Here is a 21,451-nt window from a genome sequence, read left to right as displayed (position 1 = left end):
GGACAACTGATTCATTGCCTACATATGAGAAAAAGATGGTTTATATTTTTTTCATATGGTTTTATTTTTCAACTTTATATTGGTTGGTTGTGACCAACAGCACAAACAACTTGTAATTACAGTCTTTTGTCTGCAAAGGTATTTAATATAATCCTTTAATATAATACAAAGGTTCTGTGTCTGTGGTAGTCAAGAAAAACTTCCATTTAAGGAAATCTGAAAAGGTGCACTCAAGAAAAGGGCCAAACATAACCACAAACTGTGCAGACCTACAATACTGCTGCGTATGCTGTTTATTATATGGCTTTCTGGAGCCTGAATTCAACAGAAACTGTTTATAAATCCAGTCACAAGACTACAATGAATTGAATGGTAGCTTTTGGGGTTAGGCCCTTCATGGTTTGACGAAGAAAAAGTCAAACCTGATATACTGAATACTTTTACTCGAGAGTCTTTCCTTTTGTTGAGTTTCATGACTGTATTCTCACTTGGGACTTGGGAGTGAAGGCTTTGGACTTGTAAAACTGTAGAATTTCTTCCCAAGTGGGATGAACAGTGTCTCGATGCAAACCGGATGAGGGGATGTTGTAAATAAAAATGCACAGCTGTAGGCACTTTTTAAACGTTTTCATGACAGGAAAATCGTTTTCATGTGCAGTTAGAAGAATTAAGTGCTTGAACAGCATGGTTCGAGAGTATTTTCCTTGTTATAGAGTCGACATGCAAACACCCTTGCTCTCTCTCTCTCTCTCTCTCTCTCTCTCACACACACACACACACACACACACACACACACACACACACACACACACACACACACACACACACACACACACAGGTTGGCAGTATACCAGAGGATTTCACAGTGTTCCATGTATCTGCGTCACCGTGGTGAAAGAGAGTGGATGTATAAAGAAAGATCGACATTAAATGCTTGGTTCTGCTCAGTATCTTCACATCTTGTCTTTCGGCAGCCGTACTCTAAAACGCAGATCATAAAATAGGGAGGCATCATAAATTCTGGCTGACCCCTCAGTTTCGGGTTTAATAGTCCGCTATTTGCAAAGGGGCCTCATGACATCATATGTTGGCTTCATGGCGGCATGGTGAGCGTTCCTGGATAACGAGCTGTTTTGAAGTCAGTGAGGAGCGCTGTGTGCCGAGCTGTTGTCAGTGTTAACTCAATGTTAATGAACACCAAACCTGTTTGTAATCCAACTTGGTGTCACTTCTTTGTCTGACAATCATAGAGGTCAACACTGTGCCAATAATAAAATATTAACATTTACATATATCCATGTTCTCTCATAATTGTGTTAGTTTAAAAAAAAAAACACTTTGATGTTTTTTCAAATTAAAGTAAATGTGGAATTTTCAATGTGGTGGGAAAAGGAAATCTTGCATGAAAGTCAAATCTAACTGGTCAGGTTGTGATTTGGCCCAAGCTCATTCAAAAAGATTTACAGTGACATGACAACTAAGTCCAAAATGTAAAGACATATGTGAGTTGTAACATTGAAGAGCACATTATTCTTCGAGTGATAGCCTCAGAGTATTTAATTGATTGTCCCCTAATCTTCTCCTGAAGTCATCACCAACAAGTTTTCAATTTGGTGTATTTACAACCAGTGAAGATATTAATGTGCAGCAAAGTGTTCTCGGCTACTGACATTGAAAGATTAAGGAAACCAATAACATACAGTATTTTTTTAAATCAATTTTTTAGGAACTGTTTAGGAAGGCTATATAAGAGTAGATAGCAATGAAATAATATAACCAAGTCAAAAAATACTCTCACAGTTTCCTCTCACACTCCAAAAGGTTTTGAGCAATTTAGAAACAGCCTCTCATTTCTCAATGCTGCTCATGTCTCACCATAACAAATTAAAAACAGCTGCACATTTTACACCAACTTCTTTCACACCGTATATCATGAAAATTACTTAAAATATGTATTATACGTAATTTGTGTAGCCACACAATGAATATGAACAAATACTATTTAACTAAGCATTAATAAATCAACCTCAGACAATGTTGCTGCATCATTACATAAAATGTAAATATTCTAAATTGTGCCGTTTTATTCACATATTCTTCCTAAATTAAGCATGTTTTCTATTTTGGGAAACTCTGGGATCTCCACTAGAAATTTAAAGTAACAATAATAACGTGTTTGTTTAGACCGCGCTCAGCCGGGTGAGTTTGTAGAGGGACCCAGTGTTGGGCACAGCAGAGGTCCAGAGGTTAAAAAAGCAGCTGCAGAAGAATAAGGCACACACACAGGCATATTTACATGAACAAAGGCTGCTTATCTCCACTAGAAGTTTTCTACATCTGTAACAGGATCTCCAGGAAGAATCATCCTAAAAAATGTCTGCTTTCTTGAGAAAGAAAAAACAGACTCCCAGTCAACATGATGCAGCAATACTGTTTCTACATTACAAAGTACAGCGTTGTAGCGCGTTACGTCTCTTCAAAAGCATCCAAGCACTGCAGTTGTTCTGGTTATTTCAAATTAAAAGTGATTACCACAGACCAAACATTTTAAAAAAAAAACAACAACTTTCTTCACTGTACAAATTACATCTAATATAGTGCATACGTAACAAAGCAGCAATGCCAGGTGTCAGCATGTGGCTGTTGCTAGCAGACTATATTTAACTAAGTCTCCTGATGTCAACGTTGTGTTACAGCATGTAGTAAAGGCTATCAGTGTGTCGCCTCATGATTCATTAGGCTGCCATCTGCTAGCATGACGGAGGGGTCTGGGGCTCGCCTGATTTGGGGATTGGGTGGATGACAGACTTGCATGCATACATGTAAACAACCACACACAGACAAAGAAGGCCAATACATACGCACATGGGAACTCACTAATGGATGCATGTGCATTGACATGGACACACACTCGTAGGCACACATTAAATGGACATTCAGATGCATTCAGATCTGTGCGCACACCCAGATGGCAAGTGGCCACTTCTTCAGCAGAGAAGTGTTTGTAGGAAAAAATAAGGGCCGTGAAATGCAGCAAGCCACGTCACCACTTATTTCTGAAAAAATGCAACCTAGTTTGTACATGAAATAGTAGGTGTGAGTAAGACTAGTTGTATGTGCAGTAATGTAGTGTCCGTCAGATACAAAAAAATAGAAAGAAAAACAATCAATCCTCCGTTGTGGCATCATATGATAATGAATGAGTTTGCCACGGGCCAAAAGGAACTTAATGTATGGGAGAAGACACATTTAAATACCAAACTGAAAGTTTGAATCTGAGTTTGAAGAATTATTGGTATTCATTATTGGAGGTGAGCTCAGTGTTTATACTAATACTAATTTAAAAAGGTTATTATGCTTGTCATCCAATCAATGTGTCATGTCTGTGATTAAAATAAATGTGTGTCTGAGGTTGTGACGGCATACATCCACTGTAGACTGTTCCCTTAAGTGGCCGACGTACAAACAACTCCAGCTGCCAAGTCAAATCAATTGTATTTACATCAGAGATCAAGCTACAACACACTTGAGCATGAATAGATGTGCACTATATGTCATATATACAGAGCAATGTGTATCGGTATGATGGAAAAGAATAACAATATTTTGTGAATTAAGGACAAAATATAATATTAAATAATTATCAAGTGTACCGAAGAATTTTATAGTGTCTAAGGAAAATAACTTATAATTCCTCCCCACATTGATGTGAAAGAACAACATCTAAATTAAATGGCTTCAAAGAATGGCTTTACATTACCCTAACTCTCCACAGCACTATTACAGTTTAATCAGGGATATGTGGCCTCTTTCCAGTAGTCTTAAAATATAATTATAATCCATCGATTGTTTTTATTACTGTATCAAACAACTGCTTGGTCTGGAGGAGGCTGTTGCTCTCAAACAGTCTCTGAGCATCATAACTTAGTCGGTTTCCCCCTCTAGTGGTTGTAATGCACATTGATCCTGATGCTGCTGTTTTACAAAGATAACACTCAGCACAAATGTCCGAAACTAATGTGAAGAATCTTTCATTCTAAAATGCATTTTTGATAATAACAAAATGAAACAAAGCCACACATTTGTATTTATTATTTGGTGAGGTGTCTGACACATTTTACCATTTCTGATCAGACCTTCAAGTAGTGAGCATTTTTTAACCAAATCATTTTTTCATAATTTAATGTCGGAGTCTACAACCCTAATTCGACTGATACAAATGACTAAAGTAGCAGCACATCTGATCTATTAGGGACATAGCACTGTTGTGAAAAATCATCAAAAATTACACTTCCTTTGAAGTAATATTCATATTTTTTTCTCTCACAGAGCTACAATAGAGTTACTCGATTTGAATGTCAGCACTGGTAGTGTTGTACCTAGCTGCTGCTGCTGCTGCCAGCCTGAGGAATCGATGAGGCTCTGGAGGCGATTGGGGAAATCAGTCATGCTGAAAATATGGAGTACAGCAGTGACGCACACAGCAGCCAGCCCGCCGCAGCCACACAGGCTCTATTGACTAATCTGGGTGTGTGTTTGAGGAGGGGGGGCTGGCAGCTATATCGGGACCTCTGACATTGACACTGTACCCTTTGGTTGAATGGCCTCGCGTGACACTTTTTTTTGTATTCCTCATTATTCTTTGAGCCACAATTGTCTTTCTGCCTCTCACAAGTATCTTCTCTTTTTTGCCCTCTAACCCCTCTGTCTCTGTGTCTAACCCTCTCCTTCCTGTCATTATCTCTGTGCTGAGAGCAGCACTATCTCGACCTACATCCTCTCTATCACTTCTTCTCCGCCCTTTTATCTGTGCCTTCCCCTCTTTGTTTAAATTATCTTTTTTCCCCACTTGGTCGGCCGTTGTATCCGTCATCCTCACTCCGTCTCTTCCCATCATTTCTCCTGAAGATAAATGGCACCGTCTCAAACCTTTACAAACTGAGTGGACGCAGCATCAACTATCTTCTAATGGTACCGATACAAGAGCTATTCCAGCTAAATGCAGTGACACCGTGTTGCTTAAATGTACCAGAGAAGCCATAAGAAGCATTGTTGAGAATGTTACCAGGAGTTGGGGTAGTGTGTGTGTGTGTGTGTGTGTGTGTGTGTGTGTGTGTGTGTGTGTGTGTGTGTGTGTGTGTGTGTGTGTGTGTGGTAGTTGGAGGATGAATCGTGTCCTGGTACTGTTAGTACAAGTGAGGATAAGAGCGGTCTCTATTGTGATGGACAGATCTTGACTACAAGAGACTGCTTTGTCTCAGTTGCACAAGGGCAGAGAAAATTATTACATTTTAGATAATCATTTCTACGTTAGCTAATCTAAGAACCACAACTGCTGTAACACACACACACACCAATGGCATCTTCTCCATCACCATACAATAAACAAATCATTGCTGAACATGAAAAAAGAGAAGATCCTGAATTCAGTATTGTTTTTTTGTGGAGCAAGCAAGCAGTGTATACAAATCAGGTAAAGAGGATAGAAGCTTGTTCTGTTCCCGTCTGCAATAAAATCTCCTGCTTTGATCTCCTCATGATCCAAACAGGCTCACGGCTAGAGGAGTTCAGATGACACTTGTGAAGCACATGCCTTATGCCCAGAGTTCAGAAAAGTACTGCACATTGCACTAAAAGAAATCCCACAGCAGCTCTGACATTTCTTTTTCTCTCAGTGCAAGAAGGAAGAGTGATTCTTTATGAATCTGTGCAGCATTTCAAATGCATTTCAATGATGCTTCTCTGATTGTGAATTACCAATGCATAGGATTCCTGTGTGTATACACATTTACTGTGTGTATTCTTGTATTTCATGTATCAAGCCTCTGTTTTTAGTCTCTGAACTTACATAACAATGAGTCTTGCAGGTTTCTCATGACAGCTGTAGTAGATTTTTTTTTTCGGACTGTTGATTACACAGTTACAACTTCAATTAAGTTAATCAGTCCCATCAGCGTGTCGACAAGAGACCATATAACTGTGATGTAACTCTGAAGGGAATTAATTTGACACATCATTTTTGTATTCCTCTCTGTTTTGTTTACCAAAAGACAAGTTAGAAAACAGAGATACAAATCTGCTGCATCTGGACAATTTTCCACAATGCACCGATATATCTGCAGGCCTCTTATGAAACTCCTGGACCACATGATAGTCATACCGTGCCGAACATGAACGCCTGGGCTTGGCTCAAGTCCATGGACCGCATGGAGGGCCATCAATGGATAGAGCCATCGATCCACCATGGCATCCATCCCGAGGCCTGTACCGCCAACCACAATACCCAGCACACCAACAGCAACACCCACCGGCTTCACCCGCAGCACACATTAGACCATTGGGCAAATGCTTTGTTTTTTGACGACAGACAAGGTAAAAGTTAAACAGGCTAGCGGTGCAGACTCACCACTAGATCATTAAAGCAAACCAAACCACTGCTTTTATGTCAGAGAGTTTACATGTCAAATTGTTTCCATCTTAAACAACTTTTTATATTCAGTGCAATCTAAATGGTACTCTAAGACTGGTGCCTAAAACATCACAATAAAACACATAAAACCACCCGATAAACACCAACAAAATGCAATACTGCTATAAAACACAGCAACAGAGTAGCAGTATCAAACAATTCCTCATCAGTTGATTATATTTCTGAGTATAGGTACTTTCTGGATAAAGAAACAAGTAGAATCAGCTTTCCAATACCTCTTGAATATCTGCAAATGTATCATGTAGCGTCAGTGACTGTAATCACACTCACAAAACTCTCAACACACAACTGGATACATACCCAATGCACGAGTGCCTGCGTGTGGAGAAGTTGCCGTGCATTTTCCTTGAAAAGCGGGAGTCTTTATTCATCATATTATTGGCGGTTCAAAAAGAGTTGCGTTGAGTTCAGAGAGGCATCAAAAAAGCAGACGAGGGATAAACAAATTGAACTTTTGTGGAGCGGCCAAAACCCCCATGCTGTCATGAATTGGAAAGGAGAGCTGTCCAAATTCCTTTATGTTGTCTGTTGTCACAAGTTATGGGAGACCGGTCCCTCTGACAGGACAGGGCAGGAAAAACAGGTCCAAGAATGACAACTGTAAAATAACACCAATATGCAAAACACAAGAGTCTCATCAGCTGCACTTAGTTGGAGCCAGACGAAAAGAAAAAGTCAGACCTGCTGAGTATTCTCTCTATTGATAAGATACAAGTTATTAGCGAGGAGCAATTCACTTCCAGCTCAGTGAAAATGAAATTTGCAGTTCAGCTTTTGGTCCCGGCTTTAAGAATATGTCCATTTGGTTTTGTAGTAAAGGAAGATTAAAAACGGTTTAGCCCAGCGTGTGCATGTGTGTGCACAGCCTAAAAAGGCAAAGAGTCTTGTTAGAAACCAGTTAGCATATAATCTCACTGACAGTGAAAATATGGGGCTGAATCAAATCAAGTGAAATTAAGGATGGTGTCAGCTGTCAGTGCTCATCTGGGACTATTTCCTCACTTGATCTCCTTTCAGCTCACCACAGACTAGCCAAGACAAACACTTCTCTTGAGTGTTTTGTTTTCCCCCTTACTCCTAAACGGGAAACAAAAAGCTTGAATTCTTCCAAAGCTGCAAACCAAATTCCTCAACAATGGCTACCGGGTATTTTCTGTCTTTAAAAATCAGGTCCAGAAAACTTGACACAAAGCTGTCCATTTGAACATAAGGTTGCCTCTGTGATGCTGCACCACCAACAGACTGAGCAGAGTTATTCTTAGTGGGAGAAAAAAAAGAGAGCTGGAAAGAGTGTTATAATCCCATCAAATGCTCCCTGGAGTGGGCCGTCCCATGTAGTCCCTGTCAGTGGGACATATACAGACTTCTGCTTTCTCTTCTCTTCTCTCCTGAGAATGGTGGGACCAAACTCAGGCTTAAAACAACAAACAACAACACTATCTCCCCTGAGGGTGAGAGTGAGAGAGAGAGAGAGAGAGAGAGAGAGAGAGAGAGAGAGAGAGAGAGAGAGAGAGAGATTGTGAAGGGGTGGGGTGGTGGAGAGAGAGTCAGAGCGAGAGCAAATTACATGAAGAGAGAGTACATGTCATTCCAAGTGGACCAGTGTGAACAGTACTGGGTTAGAGTATAGACTAGAGGTGAGGTGAAAGAAGAAACAATGTAATTTAAAAAAAAGTAAAAAAAACTCAATTACTTTAGTATTACAAGTACAAGTTTTTTTTTTTTCTATGATAGTGTATAGAGTTTCTCTTTTTGTGTAACCAGCCTGCCTTCATGCCGGCAGCAACAATAGTGCTACAGTCAATCAATACTTCAATATTGTGTGTGTGATTCCATTTTCCTTGTTTAATATTGAGTTCTCCTCTCATGCCATCATACAATTCATCTGATTCGCACAATATCCTCTTCACTGGTGAACAAATATTACATTTTTCACAATGTGAGTGAGAAAGCAGACAGGAAGTGTCCAATATAACACATCTGAGGCTTATTACTGTCCATAATAACCATCAAGTTAAACTGTCTCTAACCTAGACCCTAACCTGAAGCTGGGCCTAAAGAAAACTCAGCGCTTCCACTGTGAAACATAACTTTCGACAGCTACTTGGAGATGAGGGGAAAAGCCTTTTATCTGGATACATTTTTAAAAGGATGTTTGAAAGTATATAAAAGTACATACATACATGTTGTAACTAATGTTTTCCTTAGTTGGTTCCAGATAAGTGTTACTGAAATTATATCTGTATAATATTTGATTAATAGCGGTGTCCTGTAATGCTACAGGGGATGTTCTTTATGTTCGCATTGACATGGTTTTATGAAATATTTGGTGCAAAAAAAACTTTGTATAAGTATAAATTTACTGTGCAGAGTTTGCTCATTTTCTCTACAATTCGCCAGCTATAGCATCATAAAAGAAAATGCTGCCAACATAACTGAGATACTAATATTGCTGATGCCAGTAGTTGAATTAGTATAGTATAGTATAGTATTAGTCCAAAGAAGAATATCTCTTTCCTCTTCTCCCTGACCAACACAGAAACAGAAACACATCTTCCTGATGCACAGCAGCCTCTAGTGGAAAAGAACAGGAAATGCATTTTTGTTTTTTTCTCAGTAACACAGAACATATATTCCTGAGTGGGTGAGGCAGGGTTGATCCAAGGTTATTTTTTCAGAATCATTATACGTTGAAAAAAATCTTTAACTACTCTAACGTATGTAAGCGCATTGCATTCACAACAAATGTATACACTTTACACATACATTTTCTAGTTACTATCTCATAATAATAAGAAAAGAGCTCCTAATCATGAGATCAGGATTTATGAGATTCATGAGAACACATACGATGCCTTTTTGCAACTGGGTAGACAACAAGCTGCAACCTAATAATCAGCAAACAACCCATCCTCCGAGCTACACAAACAACATTGCTTTCTATGTGCAACCGTCTTTTTATTTCTATTCCAACACCATTGCGTAGCTTAGACGCTAACGTAAAAGACACTGAACAAGTTGATGCCGAATTGTCTTTAACAATGGAAAAAGTTGCAAAGTGGCTCAGTTACTCATGTCTCAGTCTGAACACTGAGCAAACAGTGACTATTGTTCTTTGAATAAACAAAAGCAGAGGGGTTTTTCCAAATATTTATGTCAATGGACAAAAGAAACAAAATATTAAGGGTTTAAATACTCACTCGAGATCCCACTCTCACATTTAAAAGGCATATTAAAAAGATGTACCACGTATTGAATATACCATAGCTAATATTTGTTGGATGTATTCGGAATTCCTTAACAATAAGTCCCTAAAGTATATTGGAATGTAATGACTTTTTCTTATTGACGTTACCGTCTATCATGCTGGTCTCTGGCAAACAATAGCCTTAAAACCTATTAGGTCACTTCATAAACTTCATAAAGGAAATAATGACAGTACCCTCAATGTCATATACTTGTTAAATATACATTTTAAGATTTGACAAATCAATTTCTATTCAGAAGTCCGTTTCGTGCATTAAATAATTCATAATGCTGCTTGAAGAGATTTGTTCAGCTCTGCTCTGAGCGAATAAGCAAAGCTTCAAGGTTTGCCTCAGGTGAAGGTAAAGGACTTCAAGCAACCAGTCTTGTCAGCATTAATTTGCCATTTTGATGACCTGTATAGTATATATGTAATTATAACTATTGTAATATTTGAATTCATTATTTTTGACAACTTGTGTTTTATTACTTTGTATAACTAATTATGTTATAGAAAATGTGTCAATATATTAATGTTTTGATAATTATATCATGTTTTACGTTTCTTCCTATTAAGAAGGAATAAACACACTATTTGTGTGTGTGTGTGTGTGTGTGTGTGTGTGTGTGTGTGTGTGTGTGTGTGTGTGTGTGTGTGTGTGCGTGTGTGTGTGTACATCATTTAAAAAAACTAAACTAATAAGCGAAACATAATGGAAATAAAACTGTCCGTCACCCTAGAGCTGGCTTGCAAAATTTTTTTTGAGTGACTGTTATTCACAAAAGAATCCATTTGACGTGCAGTCACTGTAGTGGAAAAAGAGGCTTCATCAACTTAAGACAGTAAGTGAAAATAACTTTGCGGGTATGTTCTATATTTGAGCTCCCTGTGACGTTTATTTTCCGCTGGACCCCCAGTTTGTTTAATTTCTCCTCCTTGCCAGTCATCCTGCAATAACTCATCTCCATCCATTTGTTTCAGCTCTTACATGATGGGACATGCACATACCCTGCAGAGGGACACTTCCAGTGGCCTGACCTCAGGAGCTGTACAATATAAAAGCTCTGACAGGTTGAATGTCTGCAAGCATCTTACTTTCCAGATTTAGCCTTGAAAATTAAAGTTTCAGTAAACGGCGAAGAAAAATTGACCATTTCGTCTGTCATGTTTAGAAAGGTGAATTAACTTTTTTTTTCTAGAAGGCTTTTTTTCTAGAAGGCTTCTTTAGGAATGTGTGATTGGCATTTCTTGCCAATAAAAGTAAGCCAGGATTTTGCATAGTCCGCTGATATCCCATGCTTTTAATTTGACTTCACGGAGGTGGATGTGATCTAACATCACTGCAACAAGTTAACACCTTTTAGCACACCCGGATTGCTATAAAATTATACGTTCAGCAGTGTTGAGTCAACATTTACATAGACATCAATTTTACAGTTTTATTACTGTAAAACAGGCCTTTAGTGTGAAGAAAACTATATTTAGGAAATACACTGTCCCCTCGAAAGAAAAAACGAACACTAGCTGCATATTTATGCTGCACACTAAGTGTGAGGCCCTATTTATTCTTCCTCTCCAAGGTCAAGTAAGGTTTGATTGATCATACGACTCTTGCTGTGACATCGTTACCAAGTAAATGTTTAATTTGCAGATCTGATGCAATAACGTGTCATAAATCTAAAGCTTTTCAAGCGGTAACAGAGCGGAGCTGGCAGACAGCAGGACGGCTGTACTCATAACAAACTACAGTTAAGGCCACTATTGCAGATACAACATTAAGACTGAATGAAACATGCTTTAGCTAAGCAGGAAATATCCTGTTACAAGCTATAAGTGTGCTGCATTAAAAAAGCTTCAGTCACTGACAGAACAAAGCACTTGCTTGGCAAAGAAGTGGAACAACAAACTGCTGATTGACAGCAGGGATGTCGTTGAGCTGCGTGTTTACTGAGATGATGCCGCTCAGTAGGAAAACAAAAGCTCTGGAAAAACACATTCACCTGTAGGAAATTAAGCACTAAAACTGAGCTTTTAAAATCCAACTCTTTCCACTGACCTTTGCTTTTCAAAAAAATCCACTTGGGGCACCTTGTGAATGTTTTTGGCAGCCATAAATAAACCAAGCAGACAGAGCATATGAAGCATCAACAGCAACTGCAATCTCCTTATCTGGTCTTTTCATAGAGAACAAAACAGAAACTTTACCTTACACATATTATGCTAATTTAATTTAGAACAACGTCCCTGAAAAAACAGCGGATTTAGTTTGGGTAGAGGACAATATGTGGGCATCTTGTAGTCAGGATCCTTTTCCAAACATAAGCTTAAGTGCAACCTTAAGCTTATGTTTAAAAACAAAAACAAAACACATCATTTTTCTCCAGCTGAGTAAAGTAACCCTCCGCCATGTGACACGAACCATCTCCAACGTCAACAACACACAGAAACATTAACCAGAAATTATTGGAAAGGAACACTGAACCCAAACAGAAACTGTTGTACATTTAAAAATATTGGTTTAAGTGTTTGTAAAGGGTTTGTTCTCAGGTCACAGCGTAAAGTACAAGTCTACCCATATGTTTTCATATTGGGATATTAATTCAAATCTGTTGTGGCTTTGTAGCAAACCACTGCCATCTTTGCCATCTTGGCTTCAAAGTTAAGGACTCTACCTGGGCGTGTGGGCCAGAGTGAAGCGGCGCCTCTGGAGGTTGATGCTGCGGTTCATCAGCAGTTTTCTGAAAAGCAGCGGGGAGTTTCGGGGAGACCCACGTGGAGAGTCCTTGGGGGATCCTCCTGGGGAGCCCCCTCTGGACCTGGGCATGAGCTGAATGAGGGGCAGCCTGGTCACCCTTCGGTCCTGAGGCCTCTCCTCAACCTCAGCATGCTCCTCTTCAGAGCTCTCAGAGCACAGCTCGCTCATGGTGAACAGAGGATGGTCAGTGACCAGGTAGTCAGGTAGTCGTTTTGCTCGTTCTGCCTTCGGTGACTTTGGTCCAAGGAACAGTTTCGGATCTCTTTCTTTCTAGTTTCTCAAAAAAACTTTTAAACAGGACTTGTTCGCGACATGGCACATGGAATGTCCGTCAGTTTCTGTCTCTCTTGCTTTTCCAAGGCCTGGAAATGCTAGTGCCTCTGGTCCAACCCTTGCTCCCACATATTTCAACTAAACATGGGCCCACTGATGATACTCCAAAACTCTCCTGTTAAAACTCTCCAGGATGCTTTTTTCAAAATACCAAAAGACCAAAAAGTCAAAACAACAATCTCTCTATCAGACTTTTTATCTTTATTTTAAATCAATCAACCCCTTTCTTGTCTTTCCAAGGGACCACGCTGAATGCCGTGCCGGGCAATAAACTCAAACCGTAGTGTTGATGTAGTCTCCCTGCCTCTCTCTCCCAAGCTTTGTTTACATTAGCGCTAGGCCCTCCCTCTCTCCAACTAAATATGGACGTCTGATTTACAGGGAGGAGAAGCATAACAGACCACCGCCGCCTGCTTCTCTCTGCCTCTTTCCAACTCTCTGCCTTCCCCCCTTCCCTCACTCCTAATCTTACAGAGAATATTGTTCATCAACTTCAAACTGTGCTCCATAATTACTTCCTCCAGTGTATAAACATTTAGCTGTCGCCTGGCTCGGCCCATCAGCACGCCTTTCTTATGCTCACTCCAAACTGACTTTGCAGACTCAGGCTTTTCCTTTGGTCCCAGAGGTGCGATTTGTTGTGAAGTTGCTCTTCAGAGACAGCCTCTTTGCCTCTCACATGCTCAGAGTGCACCAGGAAGAGTCACATGAAGGGCCTCTGACTATAAAAAGCAGAGGTAGATAAAAGCTATAGAGAGCATGGGTGCTGTCACGATGGCACTCTCTATCTGTTACCAGAGGCAACATCATCCCCCCCCCACTCCATCTCTTTGTTTATCGCTGGAGAGTGAGGAAAGGTCCTCCTGCAATGCAGGAATCACAGCTAAGCCCCGGTGCAGTCTAAAGCAACTGAAATAACCTCAGGCACTGGAACATCTGACATAGAGCTGACCAACAGCTGGTAAGAGAAGCAGGGAAGAAAGCTCCTTTGGTTAAAGGCTTTGTGTGTCTACACCCATAGCTACTGTACTGTGTGTATTATGGAGCAACAGTACTGTACTTGTATGCAGAGAAATTAGTTTGAATCTAAATGTAGCACAGCAGATGTAAGCTTGTTTTTTTGGGGTCAAATGCATGTCAAGATTTTTGTCCACACCGGATGTGAATTCTGGTTTGTCCTTTCCAGTCGACAACTTCTATTTCACTCATCACTTAAGATTCAAGATTCAAGATGTTTTTACTGTCATATGCACAGATAACAGACAGTTATTCTATACAATGACAAGCTTATTTTGCTGGGTCCTGCTAACACACAGAATTAGAATAAACTTAAGTTAAAAAATAAATACAAATAAGGCACAATATATAAAAGATATAACAGTATTACACAAAAATATGATAATAGTATTGCTCAGTGTATAAAGTGCACTATGCATTGCTACAATGTCCAATGTCCACCAGCCTGATGGCCTGCGGGTACAAACTGTTCGCCAGTCTCGTGGTTCTACTGTACAGCAGCTTTTTGCACAACTAATGTACTTTAAGGCATAAATGAATTAAAGTAGCAGATGTACATTAATTTGGCAAAAGGTATCAACCATCTTTTAGAGCTCCACGCAATATGTTTGTATTAACAATTAAATGTGTAATGTGAAAAGTGTCTCTCTGTAGTGATGAACACAGAATTATCACTGAACTCCATCAGTGTTACTCATATGAGCGATTAGGGGCCTTTCAGCTGGTTTTTGCACCCTTTTTCAGGCACCTGTTTTCAGCAAAAATACTCTACAAACCGAGTGTTCACTCCCTGCTCCGCGTAAAACAGCAGATAAGCAAAGTTAGCAACTATCTGGTGGAACATTTAACAGCAAAAGAGGCAGATAGTTTTTCTCGGGAGTTGGCGGAGACCAAATCAGAGCTAAAAGTAGAGTGAATGTTGGACTTAACATATGTTGCGTGAACACAATCACGACTTTAATTGTCTGCTCAAATGTCTGCTCAACGGGTAAATAAGCAACTGTTTGCCATATCTAAGGTGATAATATGTCAACATGTAATGTTGCCCCCATGTGTCCACAACATCTGTTAATACTGATTTAATCTTCTGTGCTTTGCTAACATTTTTAAATTATCAGAAGATTGCTACGTTCATTTTCAACCATTTTTAAATAAATTTGAGTCCTTTTTAGCCATATTTATATCACTGCATTAAATCCTGTATGGCACAGTTAAACTTGTGCCAGGCCCACATTGTTAACCCATTTGATATATATATCGCTTTGTTCAAATGCCTAGACAGTCAAGATGCTCTCTTCCCGGAGTTCAACACATCTGAGGATAATCCTGGGCCCAAACCAATCATCGTGATTGAAGCTCATCATCGTGACAGTTATGGGGACGACAGAGGTAGAGGTAGGGCTCCCTAGTTCCCAATTTGATTTAGGGAGGCCAGAACGGTACATTCCTGTAGCAGCCCTAACACAGGTCCTAGAGCGGCGTTGATCAAGTTCATCAAGGGGTAGTTCTGGTGGATCAGCAATGTGAGACGGCATCTATTTGTACGTTATAACACGTTCCGCGTGCATAAACAAGTCATTGAAACAGCATCGTAATAGTCTGCGTGATAAAGTCTACCTTGCTGTTCCCTTTCTTACTGAGCTACCACCCTCTAATAATGCTACCATCAACCTAGAGTTCAAGCTTTCCAAAGAGGTACATTTCATGGCTTAGGTCAAATTCATATTGAGACTCCTTTGAGACATATTCTGTGACTGAATTACAGCCTTTCATGTTATAACTCCCAATTGGGCAAACCATGTCTATCGTATGATTTTGAGAAGCCCTCTGCTCCCTCCCGGATTCATCTCTCTTTTTTGCCCATGATAAAATAGCCACACAGGGAAAACAAACCAGGACTTGAAGACAATATGATTCACTGCCTCCAGCTGGTCCATCTGGAGTTCCCAACTGCCTGTCCTCCATTAGGGAGTTCATACTTTCAGGCAGTGTTCAAGCCACGGGTAATCTCATCTTTGATAGATATATAATGATATCAAATTAGTGACATCATAATGAACTAGTTTAGTAACAGTTGATTAGATGTTGCTAACATATGTGGCATTGTCATTTTAAAACAACCTGCAGCTTTAAATGCTGCTACATAAGTAATTCATCTGGCGCTGCATCAAAATTGCACTACCAACTTGTAAACAGGCCAGCACATGGCCCTCTTCACAGAGAAGGAACACAATGGAAGGCTTTTTAGTCCATCAACATTGTTGGAGTTATGTCTATTGCTTTATACCTGCGGATTTATAAACACAAATGGAATAAATATAGCCTGATTATCACAATGTAGGATCTTATTTTCCAGTGCTTCATTGTAGAGTTTAGACCACAGCACATTAAATGTGATGCATCTACATCCCAGTGTGTTTGCCTTGGCACACTGAATGAGCCTAACTAAAAGAGTGCGAAGGCAAAATCATAGTATGGTGTCCCACAAGGGTTCATATGAGGTCCTAATGTATTTATAATTAATATTAATAATCTGTGTTGCAATTTTATTAATACAACTTGTAATTTGTATGCCAACGACATCATTATGTATATTTCTGCCTCATTTTTATCGAGTATGATAGAGGAACTGCAATCTGCTTTAAATATTGTTTACCACATTACTAAGTATGCCAGAAAAATATTTTGTACATCCCAATATGCAGGTCAAATGTCAAATACAGTATGTCCAAAGTACCCAAATATTCTACTCCATCTGGCTACATTTTGTAGTTTGCCAACATGGTATTCTGGTTATCCTGACCCACAATCCTCTGTGCAGCAGAAATATAAGAAAGAGGGTAAAAGGGTTTAAGTTGTAATGTTTTTAGGAAGTAGTATGTCCCAATTGAAAGCACACTGCATGCAACAGTACCTACTTTTAAGCGCTGCTGCAGTATGTACTGAAAGTAAAAAGAAAACATATTTGTACTTTTACTAAACAAAACAAAACCAAATAAGCCATCTGATGATGTTTATCAGATTATAAACGGAAATAATAAGGATACTGAACGAATAAATACCTTCTTTTTTTTTTTCGAGAAGACGTTTGTAAACAAAAAACATCTGAAACAAATGCTGTTTTCCTTTTGCTGTAAGGAAAATAATTATTCAAGAGAGCCTTCTACCAGCAATGGATTACAGGGATATTTTATATATGCATGCAATTTCATCTTCTTTGAAAATGTTAGATTTGCTATATCATGTAATGAAGTGGAGCTTCTAATGAGGACCAAAGCACGTCTTGTATGAACGGAATCACTTTACTGGTGAACTGCAGCTTTACAAACTGTTAAAGCGATTGAGAACGCGCTCTTGCACCCGACATGTATATATTTTCCACACGCAACATTAACATTGTTAGCACGTATCATTCGACTTTCTGCCTTCAAAGTAAAAGCACTTCCTGCTCTTCAAAACAAAAGTAAATTATGCAATCAAACAAGTTACAACATATCATGGTGCGTAAGCACACATCATTGTAGTTTGTTTGAGAAAGTTGGATTGTTACAACCATAGAATGGAACACTGCTATTTGTTTTCTTTATAAGCCATATTACACCTAAATACCTCCTTATCTATGTCCTCTACAGATGCAAAAAACTCAGTCGTTGCAACTTCCAATCCTGCAAAAACAAATTATGCATCTCATCCCTAAAGCCCTAAAGAGCTTTTAATGTGTTTGGACCTTCATCTTGGTGTGAGCTACAGAGACATCTTAATATAGAATATTAGTATGGATGGTTATAAAAACAAGATAAAGGATCATTTGAGCACTGAATGAAAGTCTTTGATGCAACTTGCTTGTTTGTTTTAAGTCTGTCGTCTCTTTTATGTAATCTTTTTATGTTTTAAGTTGAGCTGTTTTCTAAATTGAAGTCTGGTATCTGTGTTTTGGGTGGTGGAACGTTGAACCTGTTTTCAAATCTCAATGAGAAAAATAATGGTTAAATAAATAATAAAGAAAAATAAACTGGGGAATTCCACTTCAGAAAGGATATGTTGCCAAGCATTCAAGGTTTCTTGCTGTGACAAATGTTAGACAAATTTAACACAGCATGCATGTTCTGCTCCTATTCCAAATTATTAATATCACAATGAAGGTTTGTTTGCTAGAAAAGAGAAAACGCCACTGACGCAACAGTGTCTTTGTCAAATCTGATGATCACCTCTGATTTGCAACTCCCTACGTAAAATAACCGGTCTGTCTGCGTTCCTTTGACATGTGAAGACTTTAGCCTTGTTTGCCTGATCTCTTCTAGTGATAATCCTTCAGCAGTGTGACAGAGGGCCTTAAGCAGGTCTCTTTGTTGAATCATATGCTTAAGAAGCTAATCCACGTTTTCTACCTAAATTAATCAAAAAATTATCATCGAGCTCTGCTGAATACTCAAAACCTTACAAGACACAAAGTTGGTGAACAGTCGTGCAAAGTTATCAGAAACGTGTGTTGACTTACAGGACCACAACAAGCTGGAGGTGTTGCTTATTGATTAACCACATATTGTTAATCATTCATCTTGAAAATGTGCTAAACTGTTTGAGAACTAGGAAAATAAGTCACTCCTTTTCACAGAGCCCACAAATACAGGACTTCTCTAAAAAAAAATATTGAGAGACTCATACAAAAGGAATCCCTCTCAATCATCACATATGACCCACTAGAGGTGAGTAGTGGTGTCCGTATCTGCCTTCTGCCTGTATCTTCTTATTTTGCTGTGTTCTGGACGCTTCTGAGCGTCAGCATTTGGGCAGTTGTGGTACAGCCCCCATGAATGTGTGCAAGCACCCATTCAAGAGGAAGCGGCCAAAATTAATTTCACTTTCACTCTTTTGATGCGATGCTGCAGATAAAAAAAAAGGGCTCTGGTAACCGCGGTCAAGGGACCTGCACATCTGGTGATGGTGAGGTGGGACAGAGGAGGGGCCATTTTGTATGTTGTGTTTACAAACTGTAAGCGACTATTCCTGCATAGTTTGTCTTTAAGCTAGAAAAAATAGTTTTTTTTCCAAAGGAATTGTGTGGGTTTGCTAAATTAAGTTTAACGTTTGAAATGTAATCTATTTTTGTATATCAACACATCTTTAAAGTGGGAAAAGATCCTCAGTAGGTTAAATTAGTATCTGTATGACTCCAAAGTGTTGATGAGAGTGATGAAAAATAAAAAGGTGTTAGTCAGTGACCTGCAGAAACAACAACACATAGCATCACCGACTCACAAGGCTTTGGAGAGATAGCTGGTCAGAGTCCCTAGGCTCCTGGAGGGCTTGATGCTACGAGCTGAGGGGCCGGACTGGGGGCCATCCTGAGTGGAGGAGGGTCTGCAGGAGAGTCTGGGCAACTGCAGGGTACCTGAGAAGAGCCTGTTCACAGCACATCTGATGCCGTGGTCATGCGGTAGCTCGATGCAGGAAGCCTGCTCCGAAGAGTCCCACTGTCTCTGGACGGCAGAAGAAACAAAGCAAAGGAGGTCAGTAATTTCAATGAGGTCAGGTTGGTTACATTATTAGATCACATGCTTCTAAATCTAGAGAATAACAACCGCGATAGCATGAAGATATGTGAAATCTAGATGCTTCATAGATAGTAAATAACAGGTCACTTCTTTCATAAAGAAGTTGAGTGAGCAAAGTTCAGCTATTGACATCAGTGGTTTGGCTTCATATTTGCCCATTCATATTTGTTTGATTGAGAGTTCAGTTTCCTCCATCCTACTGTCTCTCAATATGCTTTGTATTGGCTTCACCGTGTGTTAGCACAATGTATTTTTCATTGATATGTGAATGACTCACAGGTACTCTTGAAGCTCCACTGGTGTTAGTTATATTTGTTTCTATGTGATGAGGTTTTTTCAGTTTGGATACTTTCACCGCTTCATCACAAAAAAGAAACAAGTGTGTGTTTGTGTTTGCAGCGGAAGTAGAATATTCATTTTAATTAAACTATTCAGAAACAAGTACGTTAGAAAAAGGTCAAGCCTTTGTTCAACTTCTTGAGGAGACAGTATCAAAAACAAAAAGATTCACTGAGACCTAAAGGTAGCTGCAAACAGGGCTGTTTTTGTGCTGTTGCCAAAAATATGCCACGTAAAAGCCCAGTCAGGAATTATTTTTGGAAGAATTATCTGATTTAAGGTCCCGAGACCCACACACGATCACTTTGGACACAATTGATGGCTCTCACAGTGAGATAGTGTTTAGGATTTAGCTCTCAAAGCATCTCTCTTGTAGTGTCAGTGTTGAGAAGAAGCAGATAAGATTTTTTGCTGCACCCTGTGACCTTATCTCTTCATCTCTTTGGGAGTTCCACCTTTGCATAAATAATTGTCAACACACTCTGTGTGATATTATTGACCATTTTTGACCAAGATACTCGTGACAAAACATTGACTTTCTTTGCCATTAAGTGATTTCTCTTCTCAGTGACCAACAAAAAAAAACTATATTCCTGGGAAATTATGGCTATTAACCTGAACTTTAAATTAGATGGGGCTCTTTCTAATGTACAAGGCCCCATTTATCTAAAGCCTAGTTTATGGTTCTCCGTCAGGTCGACGGCGTACCTACGCCGTAGCTACGCCGTCGACGCAGACCCCTACGCCGTAGCCTGACGCGCACCTCCAAAAAATCCTAACTACGCGTCCACAACTGTTTCGCAATGGTAAAACACATTAGCGTTATTAGATCAAGCACAAGAGATCAGTGTGCCAAGTCATGTTTTATGTTTATGTGAAAACGGTCAATAATGTTTTTAGGTAAATTTCAATTATGATTTTTATAGGTGACAGAAATTATTTATATTTCTAATTTAACATGATTCTTTTTGATATTTCTTAAAAGGTTAATTAATTACCCTTACCTCAGTGAAGTTGAACAATTTTGATGAATTATTTCTCTTCATACTTTCAGCTACTGCATCATGGGAACGAGACAACTGAGAAGAACACACCAAAGAGGAGGATACAGACGGCCCATGTAAGATCAGATATGAAGGAGTCTGTGGCACTAGCACTTCCTTATACTCTCCTAGTAAAGAACTACTATTGCCACGCCTCTTCAACACAGTCGTCATTAGATCAGTAATAACCCATTCTTATTTGAGTTTGCATTAACCTTCTTTTGTGACCTCTCAGACTGTGATCAAATTAAACCCACAAGAAATGAATACTTTAGCTGGTTGTTAAGATTGAAGTGGTGTCGCCACCTGCATGACAGGACATTATTCATTTGCGTCCGACTGTAGAATCAGTGGAACACGTGCAGTGCCGTAACGGAAACACATGAGGCCCCCCTGCAGAATAACCCTGAGAGGCCCCTCCCCCATATGTAAGGGATAATGTATTGTCTGGCGGTCATTATCCAAAGATAAACAAACAGGTATGTGAGCGAGTGTGTTTGTGCTCTTTTATTTTTCGAGACAGTCCTTGCAAATCATTTATTCCCGTAGTCTCAACAGGGCTCACAATATACTCTGTCAATTTTGGGGGAGTAACACAGCCATTTGCGTTGTATCTTGGTTCCTTTTTTTGACACTTTTTGACACGTTTTAAAAAACATCTCCCCTTTTTAT

General features: G+C 39.4%; 1 protein-coding gene across 4 annotated transcripts in view; it reads right to left on the bottom strand.

The window, feature by feature from the left end:
* Positions 1 to 20,782, bottom strand: part of pde4ca (phosphodiesterase 4C, cAMP-specific a) — a gene marked incomplete at its 5' end in the record, with an annotated part of 50,257 nt that extends 29,475 nt beyond the window's left edge. For 2 of the 4 annotated variants that reach the window (XM_079221638.1, XM_079221639.1), the window contains one exon: positions 12,410 to 12,660. In XM_079221638.1, the coding sequence (XP_079077764.1) occupies positions 12,410 to 12,660 (251 nt within the window). Of the gene's footprint in view, positions 1 to 12,409; positions 12,661 to 19,101; positions 19,323 to 20,740 lie in introns of those variants that run through there. The other 2 variants (XM_079221640.1, XM_079221641.1) reach the window with 2 other exon arrangements.
* Positions 20,783 to 21,451: the final 669 nt, after the last annotated feature.

This window comes from Taurulus bubalis (assembly GCF_910589615.1).
Source record: "Taurulus bubalis genome assembly, chromosome: 1".
In the NCBI taxonomy this organism is placed as follows: domain Eukaryota; kingdom Metazoa; phylum Chordata; class Actinopteri; order Perciformes; family Cottidae; genus Taurulus; species Taurulus bubalis.
The sequence above is the reverse complement of the archived record's forward strand: the minus strand, read 5'-3'. Positions and strand labels throughout refer to the sequence as shown.